Source organism: Oncorhynchus nerka, linkage group LG14 (genome assembly GCF_034236695.1).
Source record: "Oncorhynchus nerka isolate Pitt River linkage group LG14, Oner_Uvic_2.0, whole genome shotgun sequence".
In the NCBI taxonomy this organism is placed as follows: domain Eukaryota; kingdom Metazoa; phylum Chordata; class Actinopteri; order Salmoniformes; family Salmonidae; genus Oncorhynchus; species Oncorhynchus nerka.
The window spans coordinates 21,154,944-21,181,773 of record NC_088409.1 but is presented as its reverse complement, the minus strand read 5'-3'; the positions used below and the strand labels follow the sequence as shown (position 1 = coordinate 21,181,773).

The 26,830-nt window shown below is 40.5% G+C and overlaps 1 protein-coding gene across 1 annotated transcript in view; it reads right to left on the bottom strand.

The window, feature by feature from the left end:
- Positions 1 to 26,830, bottom strand: part of LOC115118975 (nuclear receptor ROR-alpha A-like) — a 35,750-nt gene that overhangs the window by 4,445 nt on the left and 4,475 nt on the right. The window contains 9 exon segments of the mRNA XM_065027748.1: positions 5,753 to 5,863; positions 6,923 to 7,030; positions 7,219 to 7,351; positions 7,746 to 7,893; positions 7,895 to 7,979; positions 8,084 to 8,407; positions 8,568 to 8,709; positions 8,833 to 8,918; positions 25,480 to 25,509. Of these exon segments, the coding sequence (XP_064883820.1) occupies positions 5,753 to 5,863; positions 6,923 to 7,030; positions 7,219 to 7,351; positions 7,746 to 7,893; positions 7,895 to 7,979; positions 8,084 to 8,407; positions 8,568 to 8,709; positions 8,833 to 8,918; positions 25,480 to 25,509 (1,167 nt within the window).

Below are 26,830 nucleotides of genomic sequence, written 5' to 3'. Positions count from 1 at the left end.
CTATGACTCCATGGATCTATAACTATGACTTTATGGATCTATGACTATGACTTTATGGATCTATGACTATGACTTTATGGATCTATGACTATGACTTTATGGATCTATGACTATGACTTTATGGATCTATGACTATGACTTTATGGATCTATGACTATGACTCCATGGATCTATGACTATGACTTTATGGATCTATGACTATGACTTTATGGATCTATGACTATGACTTTATGGATCTATGACTATGGATCTTTATGGGATCTATGACTATGACTTTATGGATCTATGACTATGACTTTATGGATCTATGACTATGACTTTATGGATCTATGACTATGACTTTATGGATCTATGACTATGACTTTATGGATCTATGACTATGACTTTATGGATCTATGACTATGACTTTATGGATCTATGACTATGACTTTATGGATCTATGACTATGACTTTATGGATCTATGGATTTTATGGATCTATGACTATGACTTTATGGATCTATGACTCCATGGATCTATGACTATGACTTTATGGATATATGACTATGACTTTACATGACTATGATCTCTATGACTATGACTTTATGGATCTATGACTATGACTTTATGGATCTATGACTATGACTTTATGGATCTATGACTCCTTTATGGATCTATATGACTTTATGGATCTATGACTCCATGGATCTATGACTATGACTTTATGGATCTATGACTATGACTTTATGGATCTATGACTTTATGACTTTATGGATCTATGACTATGACTTTATCTATGGACTTTATGGATCTATGACTATGACTTTATGGATCTATGACTATGACTTTATGGATCTATGACTATGACTTTATGGATCTATGACTATGACTTTATGGATCTATGACTATGACTTTATGGATCTATGACTATGACTTTATGGATCTATGACTATGACTTTATGGATCTATGACTATGACTTTATGGATCTATGACTATGACTTTATGGATCTATGACTATGACTTTATGGATCTATGACTTTATGGATCTATGACTCCATGGATCTATATGACTTTATGGATATATGACTATGACTTTATGGATCTATGACTATGACTTTACGGATCTATGACTATGACTTTACGGATCTATGACTATGACTTTATGGATCTATGACTATGACTTTATGGATCTATGACTATGACTTTATGGATCTATGACTATGACTTTATGGATCTATGACTCCATGGATCTATGACTATGACTTTATGGATCTATGACTATGACTTTATGATCTTATGGATCTATGACTATGACTTTATGGATCTATGACTATGACTTTACGGATCTATGACTATGACTTTATGGATCTATGACTATGACTTTATGGATCTATGACTATGACTTTATGGATCTATGACTATGACTCCATGGATCTATGACTATGACTTTATGGATCTATGACTATGACTTTATGGATCTATGACTATGACTTTATGGATCTATGACTATGACTTTATGGATCTATGACTATGACTTTACGGATCTATGACTATGACTTTACGGATCTATGACTATGACTTTATGGATCTATGACTTTATGGATCTATGACTATGACTTTATGGATCTATGACTATGACTCCATGGATCTATGACTATGACTTTATGGATCTATGACTATGACTTTATGGATCTATGACTATGACTTTATGGATCTATGACTATGACTTTATGGATCTATGACTATGACTTTATGGATCTATGACTATGACTTTATGGATCTATGACTATGACTTTATGGATATATGACTATGACTTTATCTATGACTATGACTTTACGGATCTATGACTATGACTTTATGGATCTATGATCTATGACTTTATGGATCTATGACTATGACTTTATGATCTATGACTATGACTTTATGGATCTATGACTATGACTTTATGGATCTATGACTATGACTTTATGGATCTATGACTATGGATCTGACTTTATGGATCTATGACTCCATGACTATGACTATGGATATATGACTATGACTTTACGGATCTATGACTATGACTTTACGGATCTATGACTATGACTTTATGGATCTATGACTATGACTTTATGGATCTATGACTATGACTTTACGGATCTATGACTATGACTTTATGGATCTATGACTATGACTTTATGGATCTATGACTATGACTTTATGGATCTATGACTTTATGGATCTATGACTCCATGGATCTATGACTATGACTTTATGGATATATGACTATGACTTTACGGATCTATGACTATGACTTTACGGATCTATGACTATGACTTTACGGATCTATGACTATGACTTTATGGATCTATGACTATGACTTTATGGATCTATGACTATGACTTTATGGATCTATGACTATGACTTTATGGATCTATGACTCCATGGATCTATGACTATGACTTTATGGATCTATGACTATGACTTTACAGATCTATGACTTTATGGATCTATGACTATGACTTTATGGATCTATGACTATGACTTTACGGATCTATGACTATGACTTTATGGATCTATGACTATGACTTTATGGATCTATGACTATGACTTTATGGATCTATGACTATGACTCCATGGATCTATGACTATGACTTTATGGATCTATGACTATGACTTTATGGATCTATGACTATGACTTTATGGATCTATGACTTTATGGATCTATGACTATGACTTTACGGATCTATGACTATGACTTTACGGATCTATGACTATGACTTTATGGATCTATGACTTTATGGATCTATGACTATGACTTTATGGATCTATGACTATGACTCCATGGATCTATGACTATGACTTTATGGATCTATGACTATGACTTTATGGATCTATGACTATGACTTTATGGATCTATGACTATGACTTTATGGATCTATGACTATGACTTTATGGATCTATGACTATGACTTTATGGATCTATGACTATGACTTTATGGATCTATGACTCCATGGATCTATGACTATGACTTTATGGATATATGACTATGACTTTACGGATCTATGACTATGACTTTACGGATCTATGACTATGACTTTACGGATCTATGACTATGACTTTATGGATCTATGACTATGACTTTATGGATCTATGACTATGACTTTATGGATCTATGACTATGACTTTATGGATCTATGACTCCATGGATCTATGACTATGACTTTATGGATTTATGACTATGACTTTACAGATCTATGACTTTATGGATCTATGACTATGACTTTATGGATCTATGACTATGACTTTACGGATCTATGACTATGACTTTATGGATCTATGACTATGACTTTATGGATCTATGACTATGACTTTATGGATCTATGACTATGACTCCATGGATCTATGACTATGACTTTATGGATCTATGACTATGACTTTATGGATCTATGACTATGACTTTATGGATCTATGACTTTATGGATCTATGACTATGACTTTACGGATCTATGACTATGACTTTACGGATCTATGACTATGACTTTACGGATCTATGACTTTATGGATCTATGACTATGACTTTATAGATCTATGACTATGACTCCATGGATCTATGACTATGACTTTATGGATCTATGACTATGACTTTATGGATCTATGACTATGACTTTATGGATCTATGACTATGACTTTATGGATCTATGACTATGACTTTATGGATCTATGACTATGACTTTATGGATCTATGACTATGACTTTATGGATATATGACTATGACTTTACGGATCTATGACTATGACTTTACGGATCTATGACTATGACTTTATGGATCTATGACTATGACTTTATGGATCTATGACTATGACTTTATGGATCTATGACTATGACTTTATGGATCTATGACTATGACTTTATGGATCTATGACTATGACTTTATGGATCTATGACTATGACTTTATGGATCTATGACTATGACTTTATGGATCTATGACTCCATGGATCTATGACTATGACTTTATGGATCTATGACTCCATGGATCTATGACTATGACTTTATGGATATATGACTATGACTTTACGGATCTATGACTATGACTTTACGGATCTATGACTATGACTTTATGGATCTATGACTATGACTTTATGGATCTATGACTATGACTTTATGGATCTATGACTATGACTTTATGGATCTATGACTATGACTTTATGGATCTATGACTATGACTTTATGGATCTATGACTATGACTTTATGGATCTATGACTCTGGATCTATGACTATGACTTTATGGATCTATGACTATGACTTTATGGATCTATGACTATGACTTTATGGATCTATGACTATGACTTTATGGATCTATGACTATGACTTTATGGATCTATGACTATGACTTTATGGATCTATGACTATGACTTTATGGATCTATGACTATGACTTTATGGATCTATGACTATGACTTTATGGATCTATGACTATGACTTTATGGATCTATGACTATGACTTTATGGATCTATGACTATGACTTTATGGATCTATGACTATGACTTTATGGATCTATGACTATGACTTTATGGATCTATGACTATGACTTTATGGATCTATGACTTTATGGATGACTTTATGGATCTATGACTATGACTTTCTATGGATATATGGATCTATGACTATGACTTTATGGATCTATGACTATGACTTTATGGATCTATGACTATGACTTTATGGATCTATGACTATGACTTTATGGATCTATGACTATGACTTTATGGATCTATGACTATGACTTTATGGATCTATGACTATGACTTTATGGATCTATGACTATGACTTTATGGATCTATGACTATGACTTTATGGATCTATGACTATGACTTTATGGATCTATGACTATGACTTTATGGATCTATGACTATGACTTTATGGATCTATGACTATGACTTTATGGATCTATGACTATGACTTTATGGATCTATGACTATGACTTTATGGATCTATGACTATGACTTTATGGATCTATGACTCCATGGATCTATGACTATGACTTTATGGATCTATGACTCCATGGATCTATGACTATGACTTTATGGATCTATGACTATGACTTTATGGATCTATGACTCCATGGATCTATGACTATGACTTTACGGATATATGACTATGACTTTACGGATCTATGACTATGACTTTACGGATCTATGACTATGACTTTACGGATCTATGACTATGACTTTATGGATCTATGACTATGACTTTATGGATCTATGACTATGACTTTATGGATCTATGACTTTATGGATCTATGACTATGACTTTATGGATCTATGACTATGACTTTATGACTTTATGGATCTATGACTATGACTTTATGGATCTATGACTATGACTTTACGGATCTATGACTATGACTTTACGGATCTATGACTATGACTTTACGGATCTATGACTATGACTTTACGGATCTATGACTATGACTTTATGGATCTATGACTCCATGGATCTATGACTATGACTTTATGGATCTATGACTCCATGGATCTATGACTTTATGGATATATGGCTTTACGGATCTGTGACTATGACTTTATGGATATATGACTTTACGGATCTATGACTATGACTTTATGGATCTATGACTATGACTTTATGGATCTATGACTATGACTTTACGGATCTATGACTTTACGGATCTGTGACTTTACGGATCTATGACTTTTCTGATCTATAACTTTATTGTACTAAGATTATCTGCAGTATCATTTTACAGAATGTGTGTACATTTGTGTGTCTTACCGGGGTTAATGAGCACCAGTGAGCTGAAGAGAGCCATCTGCTGCTCAGTCAGTCTCAGGGCACACACACTGTGAGCGAAGTCAAACACCGCCACCATCAGATCACCACAGCCTGGAACAACACAGTTAGCAGAGTTAGCATCACTAAGACTAGGAACCAATTGGCAAAGTTAATATGAGATCGTGTCCTCCGTAATTATTGGGACAGTGAAGGATTTAAAAAAATATTTTGGCTCTATACTCCAAAAGTTTGTATTTGAAGATACAGTTCAGAAGGTTAGACACACAAATATCATACAGCCTCCACATTAACGTAGAAGTGTTAGCAAACATATTCTATTCTTTACAATAAAAGTGACTCCAAAATGACACAAAGCATTATTTACCATTCATTTCTATTGGGCACAAAATAATCTGAAACACAACCAAAACAAACAACAAATGCATCCAACAAATGTTTTGAGTCACAAGCTTGATGTAATCATTGTGTGCTATGAATATGGGACCAAGTACTTAACGTTTTACTATTTTAATACACATATAAGTTCATTCTTCCCAATCATTTTGGTCCCCTAAAATGGGCGTGCTATGTACCCTCAAATTAAAGAGGACAGTCTGCACTTTAAACTCAGTCATTGTTTGATTTCAAAATCCAAACTTTTGGAGTATAGAGCCATAAGAATAAAAAATACTTTACTGTCCCAATAATTATGGAGGGCAGTGTAGCATCCATTCAACAGCTAAGACTAGGAACCAATGGACTAACCCAGAGACTTGAAAAGTTCACTGTAGCATCCATTCAACAGCTAAGACTAGGAACCAATGGACTAACCCAGAGACTTGAAAAGTTCACTGCTAGCATCCATTCAACCATTCAACAGCTAAGACTAGGAACCAATGGACTAACCCAGAGACTTGAAAAGTTCACTGTAGCATCCATTCAACAGCTAAGACTAGGAACCAATGGACTAACCCAGAGACTTGAAAAGTTCACTGTAGCATCCATTCAACAGCTAAGACTAGGAACCAATGGACTAACCCAGAGACTTGAAAAGTTCACTGTAGCATCCATTCAACAGCTAAGACTAGGAACCAATGGACTAACCCAGAGACTTGAAAAGTTCACTGTAGCATCCATTCAACAGCTAAGACTAGGAACCAATGGACTAACCCAGAGACTTGAAAAGTTCAGTGCTGCCAAACTTCCCATCGAAGAAGACGGTGCTGTTCTCTGTGTTAAAACACCTGCTCATTCTAACCAGAACCACCTCCATCGATCCTGAGAGAGAGAGATGGAGAGATGGAGGGTAGAGAGAGAGATGGAGGGGAGAGAGAGAGATGGAGAGATGGAGAGAGAGAGAGAGGGTGAAAAATGTTTAATAATGGCAATGTGCACTTCTAACAGGAACATTTTTCTTGAGAGAGGACAGTGTAGTAAGTAGTGATTGACAGGTGGATTCGGCTCACCAGTCTTGAGCAGGGTGATCTGGTCGTTCTGTCCAAGCCCACGGAACCCTGGGATGCGTTTGGCAAACTCCACCACGTACTGTACCGCTTCAGTCAGCCTCACGGCACAGTGCTGCCACATCTCATCTACTGACTGGAGACAGGGAGGGAGGGAGGGAGGGAGACAAGAGAAAAAGAGAGGTGAGAGGGGAGAGAGAATTTCAAAAAGAGGTGAAAAGGAGAAGAGAGAAACAAAATGTCTTCACATCTGGGGCGGCAGGTAGCCTAGTGGTTAGAGCGTTGTACTAGTAACTGAAAGGTTGCAAGATCAAGTCCCCAAGCTGACTAGGTAAAAATCTGTTCCTAGGCCGTCATTGAAAATGAGAATTTGTTCTTAACTGACTAGTTAAATAAAGGTTAAATAAAAAATAAAATGAAAAACTTGATTTCAGGGGTCAGACTTCTTTTAACTTATTAATGAAACTGTTATTTATTACTGATGACTGACTGATGATTTATAAGAGACCAGTGATGTGTTGGTACAGTACCTTGCTCTGGTAGGCATGGATCTCCTCTCTGCTGAACAACTTCCATCTCAGAGCCTGTAGTTCCTCTAGTCTGAACTGACTGGTGTCCCTATGGGACCGCACGATACTGTCACACAGCTCCTCTATGTGTAGCAGGGAGTGGGAGGGGGTAAGGGCAGTAGGGGTCTTCTGGGTCATACGATCTAATTCCCATCCCTATCGTCTGGTCAGGAGACGGCTGACGGGAGTCGAACCCTGAAGAAGACGGAGTGAGAAGGAGGAAGGGGTAATAGATATTAAACAGTGCTGGTCTGATTATGTGTTTTGAGTGTGTGTACAGTATGTATCCACTGCCTTACCTCTTTCGTCTGAGTGCCCACTACCAGGAGACACACAGGAGCCCTGGTAGGCCAGACCTGGAGCCTGGGACTCGCCTGGGGAGCACACCAGGTAGGGGAGCACATCGGTCGGGCAGGGTGGCAGCTCTGGCTCTCCAGGGAAGGAGTAGGCCGGTGCCGGGGCCTGGAGCAGGTGGGGTGTCCGGAAACGGCATGCCTTGCTGGGGTAGGGCAGGGCGGGCTGGGCCTCTGCCTGGAGATGCTGCTGTTGCTGCTGACGGTGTCTCTCCACCTCGGCACGCAGAGACTCCCGCTGACGTTTCGACATCCGACCAAACTTCACCGCTGGGGAAACAAAACAGTTTGTGGTGGAGATGAGTTGAATTACCCTCATATAAAGTTAAATAAAATATATATTTTTTAAGTAAAGTTATTTAAAAATGTGTATTTATTCAACCTTTACTTTACCAGGAGACATCTTTTTTTATGTGTGTGCGTGTCTCACCATCCCGGCTCATGCCCTGGGTCACACACTTCTGCAGTCGGCAGCTCTGGCAGCGGTTGCGGCTGGCTCTGTCTATAGGACAGTTACTCTGTCTGGAACAGGAGTAGGACACGGACGGCAGCTGGCTACGCCGGAAAAAACCCTGAGGGGGAGAGAGGACCATTGACATAACCAATGAAATCCCTGGAAATAAGTCATCTGACCACACGGTTTGTTATGTCTGCTTGGTCAGAGAGAAATCAGGTGTGTAGTGCTGCAGTCTCACCTTGCAGCCCTCGCAGGTGATGACTCCATAGTGAACTCCTGATGATTTATCACCACAGATCTTACAGGGAATCACCTCAATCTGAGCTACACACACAATAACACACACATTACAGTTCACACACATTACAGTTAACACACACACATTACAGTTAACACACACACATTACAGTTCACAGTAACACAAACACCTGTGGATTACGTTGGCCAGAAGAGCCAATGTAGCCAATGTCCAAACCCAGATCTTTCAGAACTACAGTGTGAGCCCATTCAGAACTGTCTATCAAGGAGACTTGGGAGACTTAGGGAGACTTAGGGGAGACTTAGGGAGACTTAGGGAGACTTAGGGAGACTTAGGGAGACTTAGGGGAGACTTAGGGAGACTTAGGGGGACTTAGGGAGACTTAGGGGGACTTAGGGAGACTTAGGGGGACTTGGGGAGACTTAACAGGGCTTAGGGGGACTTAGGGAGACTTAGGGGGACTTATGGAGACTTAGGGAGACTTAGGGAGACTTAGGGGGACTTAGGGGGACTTAGGGAGACTTAGGGGGACTTGGGGAGACTTAACGGGGCTTAGGGGGACTTAGGGGGACTTATGGAGACTTAGGGAGACTTAGGGGACTTAGGGGACTTGGGGCTTAGACTTAGGGAGACTTAGGGGGACTTGGGGAGACTTAGGGGCTTAGGGGGACTTAGGGGACTTAGGGAGACTTAGGGGGACTTATGGGGACTTGGGGAGACTTAGGGGGACTTATGGAGACTTAGGGAGACTTAGGAGAGAAGAGAAAGTGAAATATAGATGATGGTAAAGAGAATTGAGGGCAGGAAGGGGAAAGAGAAACCTGCAGAGAGGTAACATTAACACAAAATCAGACTGAGAAAGTTGGTTGACCACACAAATATGGAGTGGAAAACGGGTTTTTGGTCTGTGTACGTGACACCTGATTACGTGACACCTGCGTTGTGTGTGTTCAGGTATGTCAGTATATCTATCCCATTGAGGTTTGACCATTCCCCTAACAAATCAACAACACTTCACATGAACACACACACACAAACACACACACGCAGCTTTGCTACAATAATACGGGCTTGTTAAAAAGAGACAGTTTGCTTGGTTGTCATCAAACTTTGCAGAGTGAAAGAATGAACATTCTGTTTTCTTCTCATTAGCCTCTCATTTCCTCTCATTAGCATTTCTTACATTGTTAAAAATGAACCGAATGACATCAAATACACAGCGACAGACAGAAGAGACAACAGTAGAGGGGGAATATTTGCGAATGGAGAGAGGAGGAGAAGGTGAAGGTGTCAACCTCAGTCTTTTCAAGTGGTTAACTGGCTTCTCTTTTGCTCTGACTATCCTTCTTTCATCTCACCTCTCGCTCTCTCCATCCCTCTCTCTCTATCTGTCTCATAAAGGATAGTGCTGCCAGTAATAGAGTCTTTCATCTTGGTTGATGCTGCCAGGAATGTCCACCCCCCCCCCCCCTCTTCCTCCCCCCTCCTCATCATTCAACAAATCATACATTATTACATTCAGAACATATGAAAATAAATACGCATTTCTGTCGTGATTTTAGAGTTCGGGAAGAGTGTTTGTCTTTATTTTTGTTGGTGTGTAAGTTAGTTTGTCAAGCGGTGAGACAATCCCTTGTGTTTACAGTACAGCAATTAATTGTGTGAAATGTGTGTGTGTGTGTGTCAGTGTGTCAAGTTTTTGTGCCCTCTTTTCAGGTGCCACAGGAATCTCCCAGAGGCCGTAAGAGAGGGCAGTCTGCGGTGAAACTGAGAAACCCCCTGCACATCTGATATAATACACACTAAACTGCACATCTGATATAATACACATCACTACTCTGGACGGCTCTGACTTAGAATACGTGGACAACAACAAATACTTAGGTGTCTGGTTAGAATGTAAACTCTCCTTCCAGACCCATATCAAACATCTCCAATCCAAAGTTAAATCTAGAATTGGCTTCCTATTTCGCAACAAAGCATCCTTCACTCATGCTGCCAAACATACCCTTGTAAAACTGACCATCCTACCAATCCTCGACTTTGGCGATGTCATTTACAAAATAGCCTCCAATACCCTACTCAACAAATTGGATGCAGTCTATCACAGTGCAATCCGTTTTGTCACCAAAGCCCCATATACTACCCACCATTGCGACCTGTACGCTCTCGTTGGCTGGCCCTCGCTTCATACTCGTCGCCAAACCCACTGGCTCCATGTCATCTACAAGACCCTGCTAGGTAAAGTCCCCCCTTATCTCAGCTCGCTGGTCACCATAGCATCTCCCACCTGTAGCACGCGCTCCAGCAGATATATCTCTCTAGTCACCCCCAAAACCAATTCTTTCTTTGGCCGCCTCTCCTTCCAGTTCTCTGCTGCCAATGACTGGAACAAACTACAAAAATCTCTGAAACTGGAAACACTTATCTCCCTCACTAGCTTTAAGCACCAACTGTCAGAGCAGCTCACAGATTACTGCACCTGTACATAGCCCACCTATAATTTAGCCCAAACAACTACCTCTTTCCCAACTGTATTTAATTAATTTATTTATTTTGCTCCTTTGCACCCCATTATTTTTATTTCTACTTTGCACATTCTTCCATTGCAAAACTACCATTCCAGTGTTTTACTTGCTATATTGTATTTACTTTGCCACCATGGCCTTTTTTGCCTTTACCTCCCTTCTCACCTCATTTGCTCACATTGTATATAGACTTGTTTATACTGTATTATTGACTGTATGTTTGTTTTACTCCATGTGTAACTCTGTGTCGTTGTATATGTCGAACTGCTTTGCTTTATCTTGGCCAGGTCGCAATTGTAAATGAGAACTTGTTCTCAACTTGCCTACCTGGTTAAATAAAGGTGAAATAAAATAAATAAAAACACACTATACTGCACATCTGATATAATACACACTAAACTGCACATCTGATAGAATACACACTATACTGCACATCTGATAGAAAACACACTATACTGCACATCTGATAGAATACACACTAAACTGCAGATCTGATAGAATACACACTATACTGCACATTTGATAGAATACACACTATACTGCACATCTGATATAATACACACTAAACTGCACATCTGAAAAGAGTAACAAACTATAACCCTAAAGACTGCATGCATGGTATTGTCTATATGCAGTAAAATAACTGAGCAACACTTCATGAAAACTGACTAATTGTGTGAGAATGTTAATGGGAAAGTGGATAGACAGAATTGATGGGTGGGTAGATGAAACAAGTAGAGTGACTGCCTGCAAAACTGTATAGAGAGAGAGCTAAAGAGAGAGAGAGCAAGAGAGAGAGTGTCAGTGGTCTCTGTTTTTTTCTCTCTCAGTTCTGATTCTCAACCTCAAACAACAGGAAACCAACCTGACCCACAACCTTTTACCGTTGACGCACATACACACATGTATGTTTCTATCTTTTCCATTCATTTGGGATTGAGGACCAGTATGTACTGCAGGGCTGTATGAGGATCAGCAATACCATAGACAACATATGGTGTGGGATGTGACTCATCTCCACATTAGATCATTGATGATTGAATAATAACACAGCAAACTGTGTTTCCATCTCGGTCCCTATCTCTCAAACTCACCCTCTATCTCTCTATTCTCTTTCTTCATCTTATTCTGAAGCCACATTGCTGATATTGGTCGATTTCCTCTATGTGTCCTTTATTCTCATATCTCTCCACCTACACAGACCACAGGCCTCTAGATAAATCTCTCTCTCAAATATATCTATAGATCTCCATCCCCTAGACCAGTCAGTGATCTTCTGTGATGTGCACAGCAGCCCTATCTTTAACTGTTACAGGCATCCCTACCCCAGGCAGCCCTACCCATCTAGTTAAGATCAACAGCTAACCTGGCTAACAGCTAACCTGGCTAACTGCTAACCTGGCTAACTGCTAACCTGGCTAACAGCTAACCTGGCTCCAACTTCATCAGAGCCGTCATTTACCCAGCCTCCTTCACATCTGTTGATAGCACCAGTGGTGGTATTGCTGGAACGGATGAGGAGCGATGGCAGCTAGCTAATATAACATGACCTCTTACACTTCTGTCTCCTCTGACTAGTCACCATGGTAGTGTCTGCTACGGCACTATGGGCCTGGGACATCCTACACACTAACAAACAGCAGCTCGTCAAGGGATGGTAGGTGGATCCATGTTACTGTTCTCAACCTTTACTTGACTTTTCAATCTCCCCTCAGTGTAGTAAATGATGACATGGTCTCGACAGTTACTGAAATGATACTATTGACACTGAGTTCTCAGTCCCCCCTCATCCCATCCCTGATCTCTTTATCCGAACCAGCTATAGGCTAGATACAGAAAAGAGAGGGAATTACTGATCTAAATTAAGAAAGAAAAGCGGGAGAGAGAGTTGAGAGAGAGAGATAATAGAAGATGAGAGTAACAGTGGGTGAGAGAGAAGTGACTGGTAAGGAGAGAGGAAAAGTGGGGATAGCAAGAATACTAGAGAGATAAATGTTATGCAACACTAGTCCACAGATACACATATAATCTCTATTCCCCTCCCTCATCATCTTCCCTCTCTGTCAATGAGCATCAGAAATCACCTAGGCTACAACTGGATTGCATTAGCCGCCCCGACATACAAGTCCTTTGGAGTATGTCTAGACGGTGCACTGTCCTTCTCTCAGCACATATCAAAGCAGCAGGCTAAAGTTAAATCTAGACTTGGTTTCCTCTATCGTAATTGCTCCTCTTTCACCCCAGCTGCCAAACTAACCCTGATTCAGATGACCATCCTACCTATGCTAGACTACAGAGATGTCATTTATAGATCGGCAGGTAAGGGTGCTCTCGAGCGGCTAGATGTTCTTTACCATTCGGCCATCAGATTTCCCACCAATGCTCCTTATAGGACACATCACTGCACTCTAAACTCTTCTGTAAACTGGTCATCTCTCTATACCCATCGCAAGACCCACTGGTTGATGCTTATTTATAAAACCTTCTTAGGCCTCACTCCCCCCTATCTGAAATATATACTGCAGCCCTCATCCTCCTCATACAACACCCGTTCTGTCAGTCATATTCTGTTAAAGGTCCCCAAAGCACACACATCCTTGGGTTGCTCCTCTTTTCAGTTTGCTGTAGCTAGCGACTGGAACGAGCTGCAACAAACACTCAAACTGGACAGTTTTATCTCAATCTCTTCATTCAAAGACTCAGTCATGGACTCTGACTGACAGTTGTGGCTGCTTTGTATGATGTATTGTTGTCTCTACCTCCTTGCCCTTTGTGCTGTTGTCTGGGCCCAATAACGTTTGTACTATGTTTTTTATTTTTATTTGATTTATTTCACCTTTATTTAACCAGGTAGGCTAGTTGAGAACAAGTTCTCATTTGCAACTGCGACCTGGCCAAGATAAAGCATAGCAGTGTGAACAGACAACAACACAGAGTTACACATGGAGTGAACAATTAACAATAAACAAGTCAATAACATAGTAGAAAGAAAAAAAAGATTCTATATACATTGTGTGCAAAAGGCATGAGGAGGTAGGCAATAAATAGGCCATAGGAGCGAATAATTACAATTTAGCAGATTAACACTGGAGTGATAAATGATCAGAATGTCATGTGCAGGTAGAGATACTGGTGTGCATAAGAGCAGAAAGGTAAATAAATATAAACAGTATGGGGATGAGGTAGGTAAATTGGGTGGGCTATATACCGATGGACTATGTACAGCTGCAGCGATCGGTTAGCTGCTCAGATGGCAGATGTTTAAAGTTGGTGAGGGAGATAAGTCTCCAACTTCAGGTATTTCAAATCAAATCAAATCAAATCTAATTGTATTTGTCACATGTAATAACCAACGAGTAATCTAGCTAACAATTCCAAAACTACTACCATATACACACAAGTGTAAAGGGATAAAGAATATGTACATAAAGATATATGAATGAGTGATGGTACAGAGCGGCATAGGCAAGATGCAGTAGATGGTATCGAGTACAGTATATACATATGAGATGAGTATGTAAACAAAGTGGCATAGTTTAAAGTGGCTAGTGATACATGTATTACATAAAGATGCAGTAGATGATATAGAGTACAGTATATACGTATACATATGAGATAAATAATGTAGGGTATGTAAACATTATATTAAGTAGCATTGTTTAAAGTGGCTAGTGATATATTTGACATCATTTCCCATCAATTCCCATTATTAAAGTGGCTGGAGTTGAGTCAGTGTCAGTGTGTTGGCAGCAGCCACTCAATGTTAGTGGTGGCTGTTTAACAGTCTGATGGCCTTGAGATAGAAGATGTTTTTCAGTCTCTCGGTCCCAGCTTTGATGCACCTGTACTGACCTCGCCTTCTGGATGATAGCGGGGTGAACAGGCAGTGGCTCGGGTGGTTGTTGTCCTTGATGATCTTTATGGCCTTCCTGTGACATCGGGTGGTGTAGGTGTCCTGGAGGGCAGGTAGTTTGCCCCCGGTGATGCGTTGTGCTAGCTATTTTGTGTTTGTTTTGTGCTGCTACCATGTTGTTGTCATGTGTTGCTGCCTTAGGTCTCTCTTTATGTAGTGTTGTGTTGTCTCTTGTTGTGACGTGTGTTTTGTCCTATATTTATTTCTTATTTTTAATCCCAGCCTCCATCCCTGAAGGAGGCCTTTTGTCGTTTGGTAGGCAGTCATTGTAAATAATAATTTGTTCTTAACTGACTTGCCTTAAATAAAGGTTAAATAAAGGTTAAATAAAAAATAAATAAATTCATAACCCTTGACTTATTCCACATTTGGTTGTGTTACAACCTAAATTCAAAATGGATTAAATATAATTTATTTTCACACATCGACACACAATATCCCATATTGACAACGTGAAAATATGTTTTTAGAAATTCTTGCAATTTTTGGGGAAATTGCAATACAGAAATATCTCATTTCTAGTTGAAGTCGGAAGTTTACATACACATCAGCCAAATACATTTAAACTCAGTTTTTCAAACTTCATGACATTTAATCCTAGTAAAAATTCCGTCTTAGGTCAGTTAGGATCACCACTTCATTTTAAGAGTGTGAAATATCAGAATAATAGTAGAGAGAATGATTTATTTCAGCTTTCATTTCTTTCATCACATTCCCAGTGGGTCAGAAGTTTACATACACTCAATTAGTATTTGGTAGCATTGCCTTTAAATTGTTTAACTTTGGTCAAACGTTTCAGGTAGCCTTCCACAAGCTTCCCACAATAAGTTGGATGAATTTTGGCCCATTCCTCCTGACAGAGCTGGTGTAACTGAGTCAGGTTTGTAGGCCTCCTTGCTCGCATACACTTTTTCAGTTCTGCCCACAAATTTTCTATAGGATTGAGGTCAGGGCTTTGTGATGGCCACTCCAATACCTTGACTTTAAGCCATTTTGCCACAACTTTGGAAGTATGCTTGGGGTCATTGTCCATTTGGAAGACCCATCTGTGACTTCCTGACTGATGTCTTGAGATGTTGCCTCAATATATCCACATAATTTTACTTGCTCATGATGCCATCTATTTTGTGAAGTGGCTGCGTGGTCCCATTGTATTTATACTTGCGTACTATTGTTTGTACAGATGAACGTGGTACCTTCAGGCATTTGGAAATTGCTCCCAAGGATGAACCAGACTTGTCTTGGTTGATTTCTTCTGATTTTCCCATGATGACAAGCAGAGGCACTGAGTTTGGAGGTAGGCCTTGAAATACATCCACAGGTACACCTCCAATTGACTCAAATGATGTCAATTAGCCGATCAGAAGCTTCTAAAGCCATGACATCATTTTCTGGACTTTTCCAAGCTGTTTAAAGGCACAGTCAACTTAGCGTATGTAAACTTCTGACCCACAGGAATTGTTATACAGGGAATTATAAGTGAAATAATCTGTCTGTAAACAATTGTTGGAAAAATTACTTGTGTCATGCACAAAGTAGATGTCCTAACCGACTTGGCAAAACTATAGTTTGTTAACAAGAAATTTGTGGAGTGGTTGAAAGACTAGTTTTAATGACTGCAACCTAAGTGTATGTAAACTTCCGACTTCAACTGTAAGTATTCACACCCATGAGTCAATACTTGGAAAACCTTCCTGGTCTTTGTGGTGGAATCTGTGTTTGAAATGCACTGCTCGACTGAGGGACCTTACAGATAATTATATGTGTGGGGTACAGAGATGAGGTAGTCATTCAAAAATCATGTTAAACACTATTATTGTACACAGAGTGAGTCCATGCAACTTATTATGTGACTTGACTTGTTAAGCAAATGTGTACTCATGAACTTATTTAGGCTTGCCATAACAAATGGGTTGTATACTTGACTTAAGACACTTCAGATTTTCATTTTTAATTAATTTGTAAAAATGTCAAAAAACACAATTACACTTTGACTTTATTGGGTATTGTATGTAGGACAGTGACAAAACATCTTACTTGAATCCATGTTGAATTTAGGCTGTAACACAACAACATGTGGTGTGAATACTTTCTGAAGGCCCTGTATTATACATAAAGAGAGACAAATCAAATACAGTGAGGTTGTGATGGTTTCCACGACTACGTTCATTGAGCTAATGCAGAAGGGCAGTAGAAAGCCACTATCAGAGGCTATGCAGCCTAACAAAAAAGGGCCTTTTATATAAAATGTCCATTGGCTTTCACAAGGGGTTGAATATCTCTGAGCAGCGAGTGCCATTCAGCACCTTTCCATTGTCTTTCACAAGGGGTTGAATATCTCTGAGCAGCGAGTGCCATTCAGCACCTTTCCATTGGCCTTCACAAGGGGTTGAATATCTCTGAGCAGCGAGTGCCATTCAGCACCTTTCCATTGTCTTTCACAAGGGGTTGAATATCTCTGAGCAGCGAGTGCCATTCAGCACCTTTCCATTGGCTTTCACAAGGGGTTGAATATCTCTGAGCAGCGAGTGCCATTCAGCACCTTTCCATTGGCTTTCACAAGGGGTTGAATATCTCTGAGCAGCGAGTGCCATTCAGCACCTTTCCATTGGCTTTCACAAGGGGTTGAATATCTCTGAGCAGCGAGTGCCATTCAGCACCTTTCCATTGGCTTTCACAAGGGGTTGAATATCTCTGAGCAGTGAGTGCCATTCAGCACCTTTCCATTGTCTTTGTATAAAGTCCCCTGTCAGCATTCTGCATTTTGCTCTGTAAACGGACGAAAAACCTCAACTTTCCTCCACCGGAAACACCCTGCTAAATGACACCCGCCAACATACAGATGCATGACAAAGAGAATATGGTTATCCTTAGAGAGTAAGACATTTACTTGAGATAACATTGGAACATTGTGTGAATACTTTGAAATAAAATCTCAAATCTAATCGATGGCACACTGACATGTTTCAACCAAAAATAACTCGTGTTTTTCTGTCAAAAAATGTTGGTCTAGATAACAATTACTTGATATGATATAATTTTTATTCATATAAATATGAATAGATTTCTTATTACTGATAAGCAGTATTTGGACAAATATGACTATAAAAATATTCCAAAGGGAATCAGAAATGTTTGTTAAATATGATCAAAGAATAAAATAGCTATAAATGTAAATGTATTTAGGGTGATTATTGATGCTTAACGTTACTTACTTCTTGGTAGATTTCAACAATTTGCTATAAATTAATCAATTCCACATTTGAAAAAACTTAATATGAAACATTACAAAATATAGAAGCAAATATCATAATTAGAATGAAATGACTTTAAATGAAACATCTGAAACTAAGAAATATATATACTGTAAATGTCAAATATGTATCCATCACACTTAACCTTAATATGCTCTTAATACTTTACAATTAAAAATGTGCTATAACATATTTATAATACTAATATAACTTCATTAGTTAAGGAATCTCTGGAATTTAAGACATTTAATTTAATGTATATTTAGAAGTTTCTTGTGCCGTTTGAGACCCATTTAATGCAAGGTATTTGTTATTGGTAGGTTATTGAGCTGTTTGAGACCCATTTAATGTATTTGTTATTGGTAGGTTATTGAGCTGTTTGAGACCCATTTAATGTATTTGTTATTGGTAGGTTATTGAGCTGTTTGATTTAATTATTTGTTATTGGTAGGTTATTGAGCTGTTTGAGACCGATTTAATGTATTTGTTATTGGTAGGTTATTGAGCTGTTTGAGACCGATTTAATGTATTTGTTATTGGTAGGTTATTGAGCTGTTTGAGACTGATTTAATGTATTTGTTATTGGTAGGTTATTGAGCTGTTTGAGACCCATTTAATGCAAGGTATTTGTTATTGGTAGGTTATTGAGCGGTGACAGCTGATGGGGGGACAGTATGCCTCAAAATGGAAGTTGTGCATCACCCAGATGGGTGCTATATTGAAAGTGGATGTGGAAGCTATACAATTGAAAGCGCTTTGAGAGATAGTGTAAAACAACATTTTTATGCAAGATAATCCTAGATAAATAACACTGTTTTTTTACAGTATTGCCATGAGAATTCTCTACGTGACAAGCTTGAAGACTACATCTTAAAAGAAATGATACTCATCACACTGAATTTGTTTTGAGTGGAGCCTCTGAATAGTTCTTTTGGAAAGTGCCATTTGTGAGTAATACCATGCTGTCTGGTCAGAAGAACTGTGGCTCTCGTAAGTTTAAAAAAAAACGGAAATATTCACAATCAATAACAAAGGCAGCTTACGTATTTTAACATAAGCATTTTAGAAAGGCTGTTTTGAACCCCAGACTGAGTCCAAGGGGAACAATAATGAGTTGTGAGGTAAACCAAGTAATGTTGATGGGTGTGTGACCGTGTGACTGTGTGACTGCTCTCTTTCATTTGTCATGTTTGGGGGTGAATGTGTTACTTTAGATTTTGGTATCAACTCTTTGAAGTAAAGTGAGGTGCTTTGGAAGTGTGTATGTGTGTGCAGCTGTCTGTACGCCCAAAAGCGTAAGGAAAGTCTTTTGAAGTAAGAGAACATCAATCTGAACAGGAATCCCCCAGAAGCATCAGCAGACTGTTTGTGAATGGAGAACGCCGCCTGAACCAAGCCTATATGGCTATGGTGGTGGGCCACTCTCAGAGAAAAATGAAAGATTTGAAATGCAGAAATGTTCACTATTGTATTTAAGTAATGTCATCATTGTAAAACCGTCTACAGTTGTGTTAATTATTCTAACCGGGTTTAGGAGCAAAGGTGAAAACTCTCCTTCCTTGACATTAAAATTAGAACCCAGTGTGTGTAATATTACAAATGACATCTGCAGCATGTTACATTCAGTGACAAACACACAGGAGATATATACTGAGTGTACAAACATTCAGAACACCTTCCTAATATTGAGTTGCACCCCCTTTGCCCTCAGAACAGCCTCAATTCGTCGGGGCATGGACTCTACAAGGTGTCAAATGCATTCCACAGGGATGCTGGCCCATATTGACTATGCTACCCAAAGTTGTGCCAAGGTGTCTGGATGTCCTTTGGGTGGTGGATCATTCTTGATACACACGGGAAACTGTGATGCAGTTCTTGACACAAACCGGTGCGCCAGGCACCTACTACCATACTCCGTTCAAAGGCAATTAAATATTTTAACTTGCCCATTCGCCCTCTGAATGGCACACACACAATCCATGTCTTAGGGCTTAAAACTCCTTCTTTAACCTGTCTCTTCCCCTCAATCTACACTGATAGACGTGGATTTAACAAGTGACATAAGGGTTGGTAGCTTTCACCTGGTAATGTTTTGTACACTCAGTGTATATCACACTACCACATACACACACTGAGGCACCAACCACAGAGGGGCAGCTGTGCTACGGTGTGTGTGTGTGTGTGAGAGAGACTGAAAAACAGCTTCTATCTCAAGGCCATCAGACTGTTAAACAGCAATCACTAACATTGAGTGGCTGCTGCCAACACACTGTCATTGACACTGACCCAACTCCAGCCACTTTAATAATGGGAATTGATGGGAAATGATGTAAATATATCACTAGCCACTTTAAACAATGCTACCTTATATAATGTTACTTACCCTACACTATTCATCTCATATGCATATGTATATACTGTACTCTAGATCATCGACTGCATTCTTATGTCACTAGCCACTTTAACTATGCCACTTTGTTTACTTTGTCTACATACTCATCTCATATGTATATACTGTACTCGATACCATCTACTGTATGCTGCTCTGTACCAGACTCATTCATATATCCTATGTACATATTCCTTATCCCCTTACACTGTGTATAAGACAGTAGTTTTGGAATTGTTAGTTAGATTACTTGTTGGTTATCACTGCATTGTCGGAACTAGAAGCACAAGCATTTCGCTACACTCGCATTAACATCTGCTAACCATGTGTATGTGACAAATAAAATTTTATTTGATTTGATTTTGTGTGTGTGTGTGTGTGTGTGTGTGTGTGTGTGTGTGTGTGTGTGTGTGTGTGTGTGTGTGTGTGTGTGTGTGTCTACACAGTCCCTATGGCGCCATATGGATGCGTAAATAGAAACTGGTGCAGAGGCTGCTCTGAGAGGACCATCTCACAACGCAGTACGGTCTCATGCAAAACTCACTATCCCTCTCTCCCCGTCTGCCTACACAGTCCCTGTTCCTCTCTCTTGTGTCACATTACAGACTGTGTGAGTGGTAGTTCTCGTGTGTTACATTACAGACTGTGTGAGTGGTAGTTCTCGTGTGTCACATCAGACTGTGTGAGTGGTAGTTCTCGTGTGTCACATCACAGACTGTGTGAGTGGTAGTTCTCTTGTGTTACATCACAGACTGTGTGAGTGGTAGTTCTCGTGTGTCACATCAGACTGTGTGAGTGGTAGTTCTCGTGTGTCACATCACAGACTGTGTGAGTGGTAGTTCTCATGTGTCACATCAGACTGTGTGAGTGGTAGTTCTCGTGTGTCACATCACAGACTGTGTGAGTGGTAGTTCTCGTGTGTCACATCACAGACTGTGTGAGTGGTAGTTCTCATGTGTCACATCACAGACTGTGTGAGTGGTAGTTCTCATGTGTCACATCACAGACTGTGTGAGTGGTAGTTCTCGTGTGTCACATCACAGACTGTGTGAGTGGTAGTTCTCATGTGTTACATCACAGACTGTGTGAGTGGTAGTTCTCGTGTGTCACATTACAGACTGTGTGAGTGGTAGTTCTCGTGTGACACATCAGACTGTATGAGTGGTAGTTCTCGTGTGTCACATCACAGACTGTGTGAGTGGTAGTTCTCGTGTGTCACATCACAGACTGTGTGAGTGGTAGTTCTCGTGTGTCACATCACAGACTGTGTGAGTGGTAGTTCTCGTGTGTCACATTACAGACTGTGTGAGTGGTAGTTCTCATGTGTCACATCAGACTGTGTGAGTGGTAGTTCTCGTGTGTCACATCACAGACTGTGTGAGTGGTAGTTCTCGTGTGTCACATCACAGACTGTGTGAGTGGTAGTTCTCATGTGTTACATCACAGACTGTGTGAGTGGTAGTTCTCTTGTGTTACATCACAGACTGTGTGAGTGGTAGTTCTCGTGTGTCACATCACAGACTGTGTGAGTGGTAGTTCTCTTGTGTTACATCACAGACTGTGTGAGTGGTAGTTCTCGTGTGTCACATCACAGACTGTGTGAGTGGTAGTTCTCGTGTGTCACATCACAGACTGTGTGAGTGGTAGTGAGAGAACATGGTAATGTGTTGCTGTAATTTAAGTCTTTGAAACATAAGCAGGTAAAATACTTAGTCATATCAGGACAGTATCCATGACCACAGTAATGACACATAAATGTCCTCGTGCCGACTTACTAACCAATGAGAGGCTTCAAAGATCCCTCATTTGGTTTCAAAACAACCTAAACAAGTAGTCATAGTTAACCATTTATATATTTAGACAAAAACGATCAAATATTTTGAAGACTGATTAGGCCCAACTTCCACCTTGACATTGTATAACTACATCACTTGTGTATTTTTACAATAAGTGATAATGCTGTGCAAGATGTTTTGAAATATATACATTATTCTCAAAGTAAATGGTTACATTATATCACTTCTACAGCCCTGTAGAATCAGACGAAACAGTTCTATTCGGACTCCATTATGCTTCTAGAAGAACTAGAACAAAAATAAGCAGACACTTGGGAGGGCAGGTAGCCTAGAGGTTATGAGTTGGGGGGGCAGGTAGCCTAGAGGTTATGAGTTGGGGGGGCAGGTAGCCTAGCGGTTATGAGTTGGGTTCTTAAGCGCTTGTTCAAATCCCCAAGCCCCTGAACCCCCTGAAAAATCTGTCCCTTGAGCAAGACACTTAACCCTGATTGCTCCTGTAAGTGGCTCTGGATAAGAGCATCTGCTAAATGACTCAAATGTCAAATGTAAACTTGAAGAGCAGCTACAGAGTCAAGTTGTTGGAGGTTTTGGAAAGAAACAGGTCCAGGATCTGGTGAGGATGTTGGACATGCCAACAGGCTGAAACACAGTGCACTATAATCATTCTGGAAAATGTATTTACATGATCATGTTCTGAGTTTAGAAATGAATATGACTGTGAGCGGATACGTTGCTGTACTTGAAGAGTTGGAGGAATACGGAAGGAGAATGGGGGACGAAAAAAAGCCAAACAAACATTCTTCAAATGTAGGCTACAGTACAGTATACACTCTCTCTCTCTCACACACACAGAGAAACGGTACTGTACCGAGTAACACACATTAAATCAAGGCCATCACTCCTACCTCGCATCATCTTCACTCCACTTCTCAGTCTTCTTGTCCCACTTTCACAAACTCTATTTCTCTCTCTCTTTCTTGTTGTCACCCTCAGCCTCAATTCACAATCACTGTCAAATTGTCACTATCACTGTCTTGATCTCTCTCGCTCTCTCTCTCTTCTCTCTCTGTCTGTCCTTTCTCTTGCCGTGTGACTATCTTAGTGCGCCTACAGCATGGTTAGGTCTCAGAGTCTCCGCTAGTCACTGTCTCGCTCTCTCTCTCTTCTCTCTCTGTCTGTCCTTTCTCTTGCTGAGTGACTATCTTAGTGCGCCTACAGCATGGTTAGGTCTCAGAGTCTCCGCTAGTCACTGTCTTGATCTCTCTCGCTCTCTCTCTCTTCTCTCTCGGTCTGTCCTTTCTCTTGCTGAGTGACTATCTTAGTGCACCTACAGCATGGTTAGGTCTCAGAGTCTCCGCTAGTCACTGTCTTGATCTCTCTCGCTCTCTCTCTCTTCTCTCTCTATCTGTCCTTTCTCTTGCTGAGTGACTATCTTAGTGCACCTACAGCATGGTTAGGTCTCAGAGTCTCCGCTAGTCACTGTCTTGATCTCTCTCTCTCTCCTCTCTTCTCTCTCTGTCTGTCCTTTCTCTTGCTGAGTGACTATCTTAGTGCGCCTACAGCATGGTTAGGTCTCAGAGTCTCCGCTAGTCACTGTCTTGATCTCTCTCTCTCCTCTCTTCTCTCTCTGTCTGTCCTTTCTCTTGCTGAGTGACTATCTTAGTGCGCCTACAGCATGGTTAGGCCTCAGAGTCTCCGCTAGTCACTGTCTTGATCTCTCTCTCTCTGTCTGTCCTTTCTCTTGCTGAGTGACTATCTTAGTGCACCTACAGCATGGTTAGGCCTCAGAGTCTCCGCTAGTCACTGCTCAAGCGCTCTGTCAGTCACACAGTGCGTGTGAAAGACAGAGGGCCTTTCCCCTTTCGCTCTCTCTCTTTTCATACGGTACTTTTTTCCCATTCTTTGTTGTGCGTAACCCCCTCACCTAGTCACCCTCAAAGCCTTAACCGCTCTCTGTACCCACCAGTCTATCTCCCTCAAATATACATTGATACACAAAAAAGTTTTATTGGCAAGAAAGGACATATACTGTACTTCTCTAACACGTCAAGAGGATTGGACTGTAGCCACAGCACAGAATGACAGCCTAACTAGCCAATTGAGTATGGACTGACATCTGAAACAGCCAATAATGAGAGAGCTTTCTGATGATACACATTCCATCATCAGTATGATTATTATTCAAAGTGAAAACTAGTATCATGAAAACCGACCAGACATTTTTCAATGTTCTCCCTACACTCAAAACTAACAGGTGTGTTGTAGTCAGGAGCAGAAACAGCCCAGAAACACCACCACATGTGAAGGAGATGCTATCTGATACCATCTGCATTCAGATGCCAGAATACCAATATAGAGTTTATCTCCAAGCCTAAATCCAGCAAACAGGAGAATACTGTCTACACAAAGTACCACAGGTGCATAACAGAGCTATAATGTTGATGTTGGAACCACAGAGAAACCTGTGTGTGTGTGTGTGTGTGTGTGTGTGTGTGTGTGTGTGTGTGTGTGTGTGTGTGTGTGTGTGTGTGTGTGTGTGTGTGTGCGTGTGTGTGTGTGTGGGTGTGGGTGTGGGTATGTGTGGGTGTGTGTGTGTGTTTCAGCACAGGTGCAAATGTGTGCAAATACTAGCGATCCTGGCATAACCACACTGCATGCTCATATAACTAGCACACACATAACACATGGGCATGAACAGACAGGCATATTGACACATAACCAAACACACACAAACACAAACACTTACTCAAATTAGTCTTCTTGGACACAGTGTCTCCTGTAGTAAAGAAAAGACAGGTTAAATTCTGCTTGAACACAAGAAACACTTCCTCTCTCACATCTTAGTTCAATGCTCTACTGTAGCTTCAGCCCCATGTCCCTCATCATCCCAACTGGGCTCATTTCAGTCTCTCTGACAGAGGAGGACTGAGTCTATGTTTCTCTGGCAATAACAATAGGGCTCCCGAGAGGCGCAGCCGTCTAAGGCACTGCATCTCAGTGCTTGAGGCGTCACTACAGAGACCCTGGTTCGATTCCAGGCAGGATCACAACCGGTCGTGATTGGAAGTCCCATGGGGCGGCGCACAATTGGCCCACCATCGTCCGGGCTTGGCTGGTGCAGGCCGTCATTGTAAATAATAGTTTGTTCTTAACTGACTTGCCTAGTTAAATAAAGGTTACATTTCAAATGTAAAAATAACAGAGGAGGACTGAGTCTATGTCTCTCTAACACAACAGAGGACTGAGTCTATGGACTGAGTCTATGTCTCTCTGACACAACAGAGGACTGAGTCTATGTCTCTCTGACACAACAGAGGAGGACTGAGTCTATGTCTCTCTGACACAACAGAGGAGGACTGAGTCTATGGACTGAGTCTATGTCTTTCTGACACAACAGAGGAGGACTGAGTCTATGTCTCTCTGACACAACAGAGGAGGACTGAGTCTATGGACTGAGTCTATGTCTCTCTGACACAATGAGGAGGACTGAGTCTATGTCTCTCTGACACAACAGAGGAGGACTGAGTCTATGTCTCTCTGACACAATGAGGAGGACTGAGTCTATGGACTGAGTCTATGTCTCTCTGACACAACAGAGGAGGACTGAGTCTATGTCTCTCTGACACAATGAGGAGGACTGAGTCTATGGACTGAGTCTATGTCTCTCTGACACAACAGAGGAGGACTGAGTCTATGTCTCTCTGACACAATGAGGAGGACTGAGTCTATGGACTGAGTCTATGTCTCTCTGACACAACTGAGGAGGACTGAATCTGTCTCTCTGACACAACAGAGGAGGACTGACTCTATGTCTCTCTGACACAACAGAGGAGGACTGAGTCTATGTCTCTCTGACACAACAGAGGAGGACTGAGTCTATGTCTCTCTGACACAACAGAGGACTGAGTCTATGTCTCTCTGACACAACAGAGGAGGACTGAGTCTATGTCTCTCTGACACAACAGAGGAGGACTGAGTCTATGTCTCTCTGACACAACAGAGGACTGAGTCTATGTCTCTCTGACACAACAGAGGACTGAGTCTATGTCTCTCTGGCACAACAGAGGACTGAGTCTATGTCTCTCTGACACAACAGA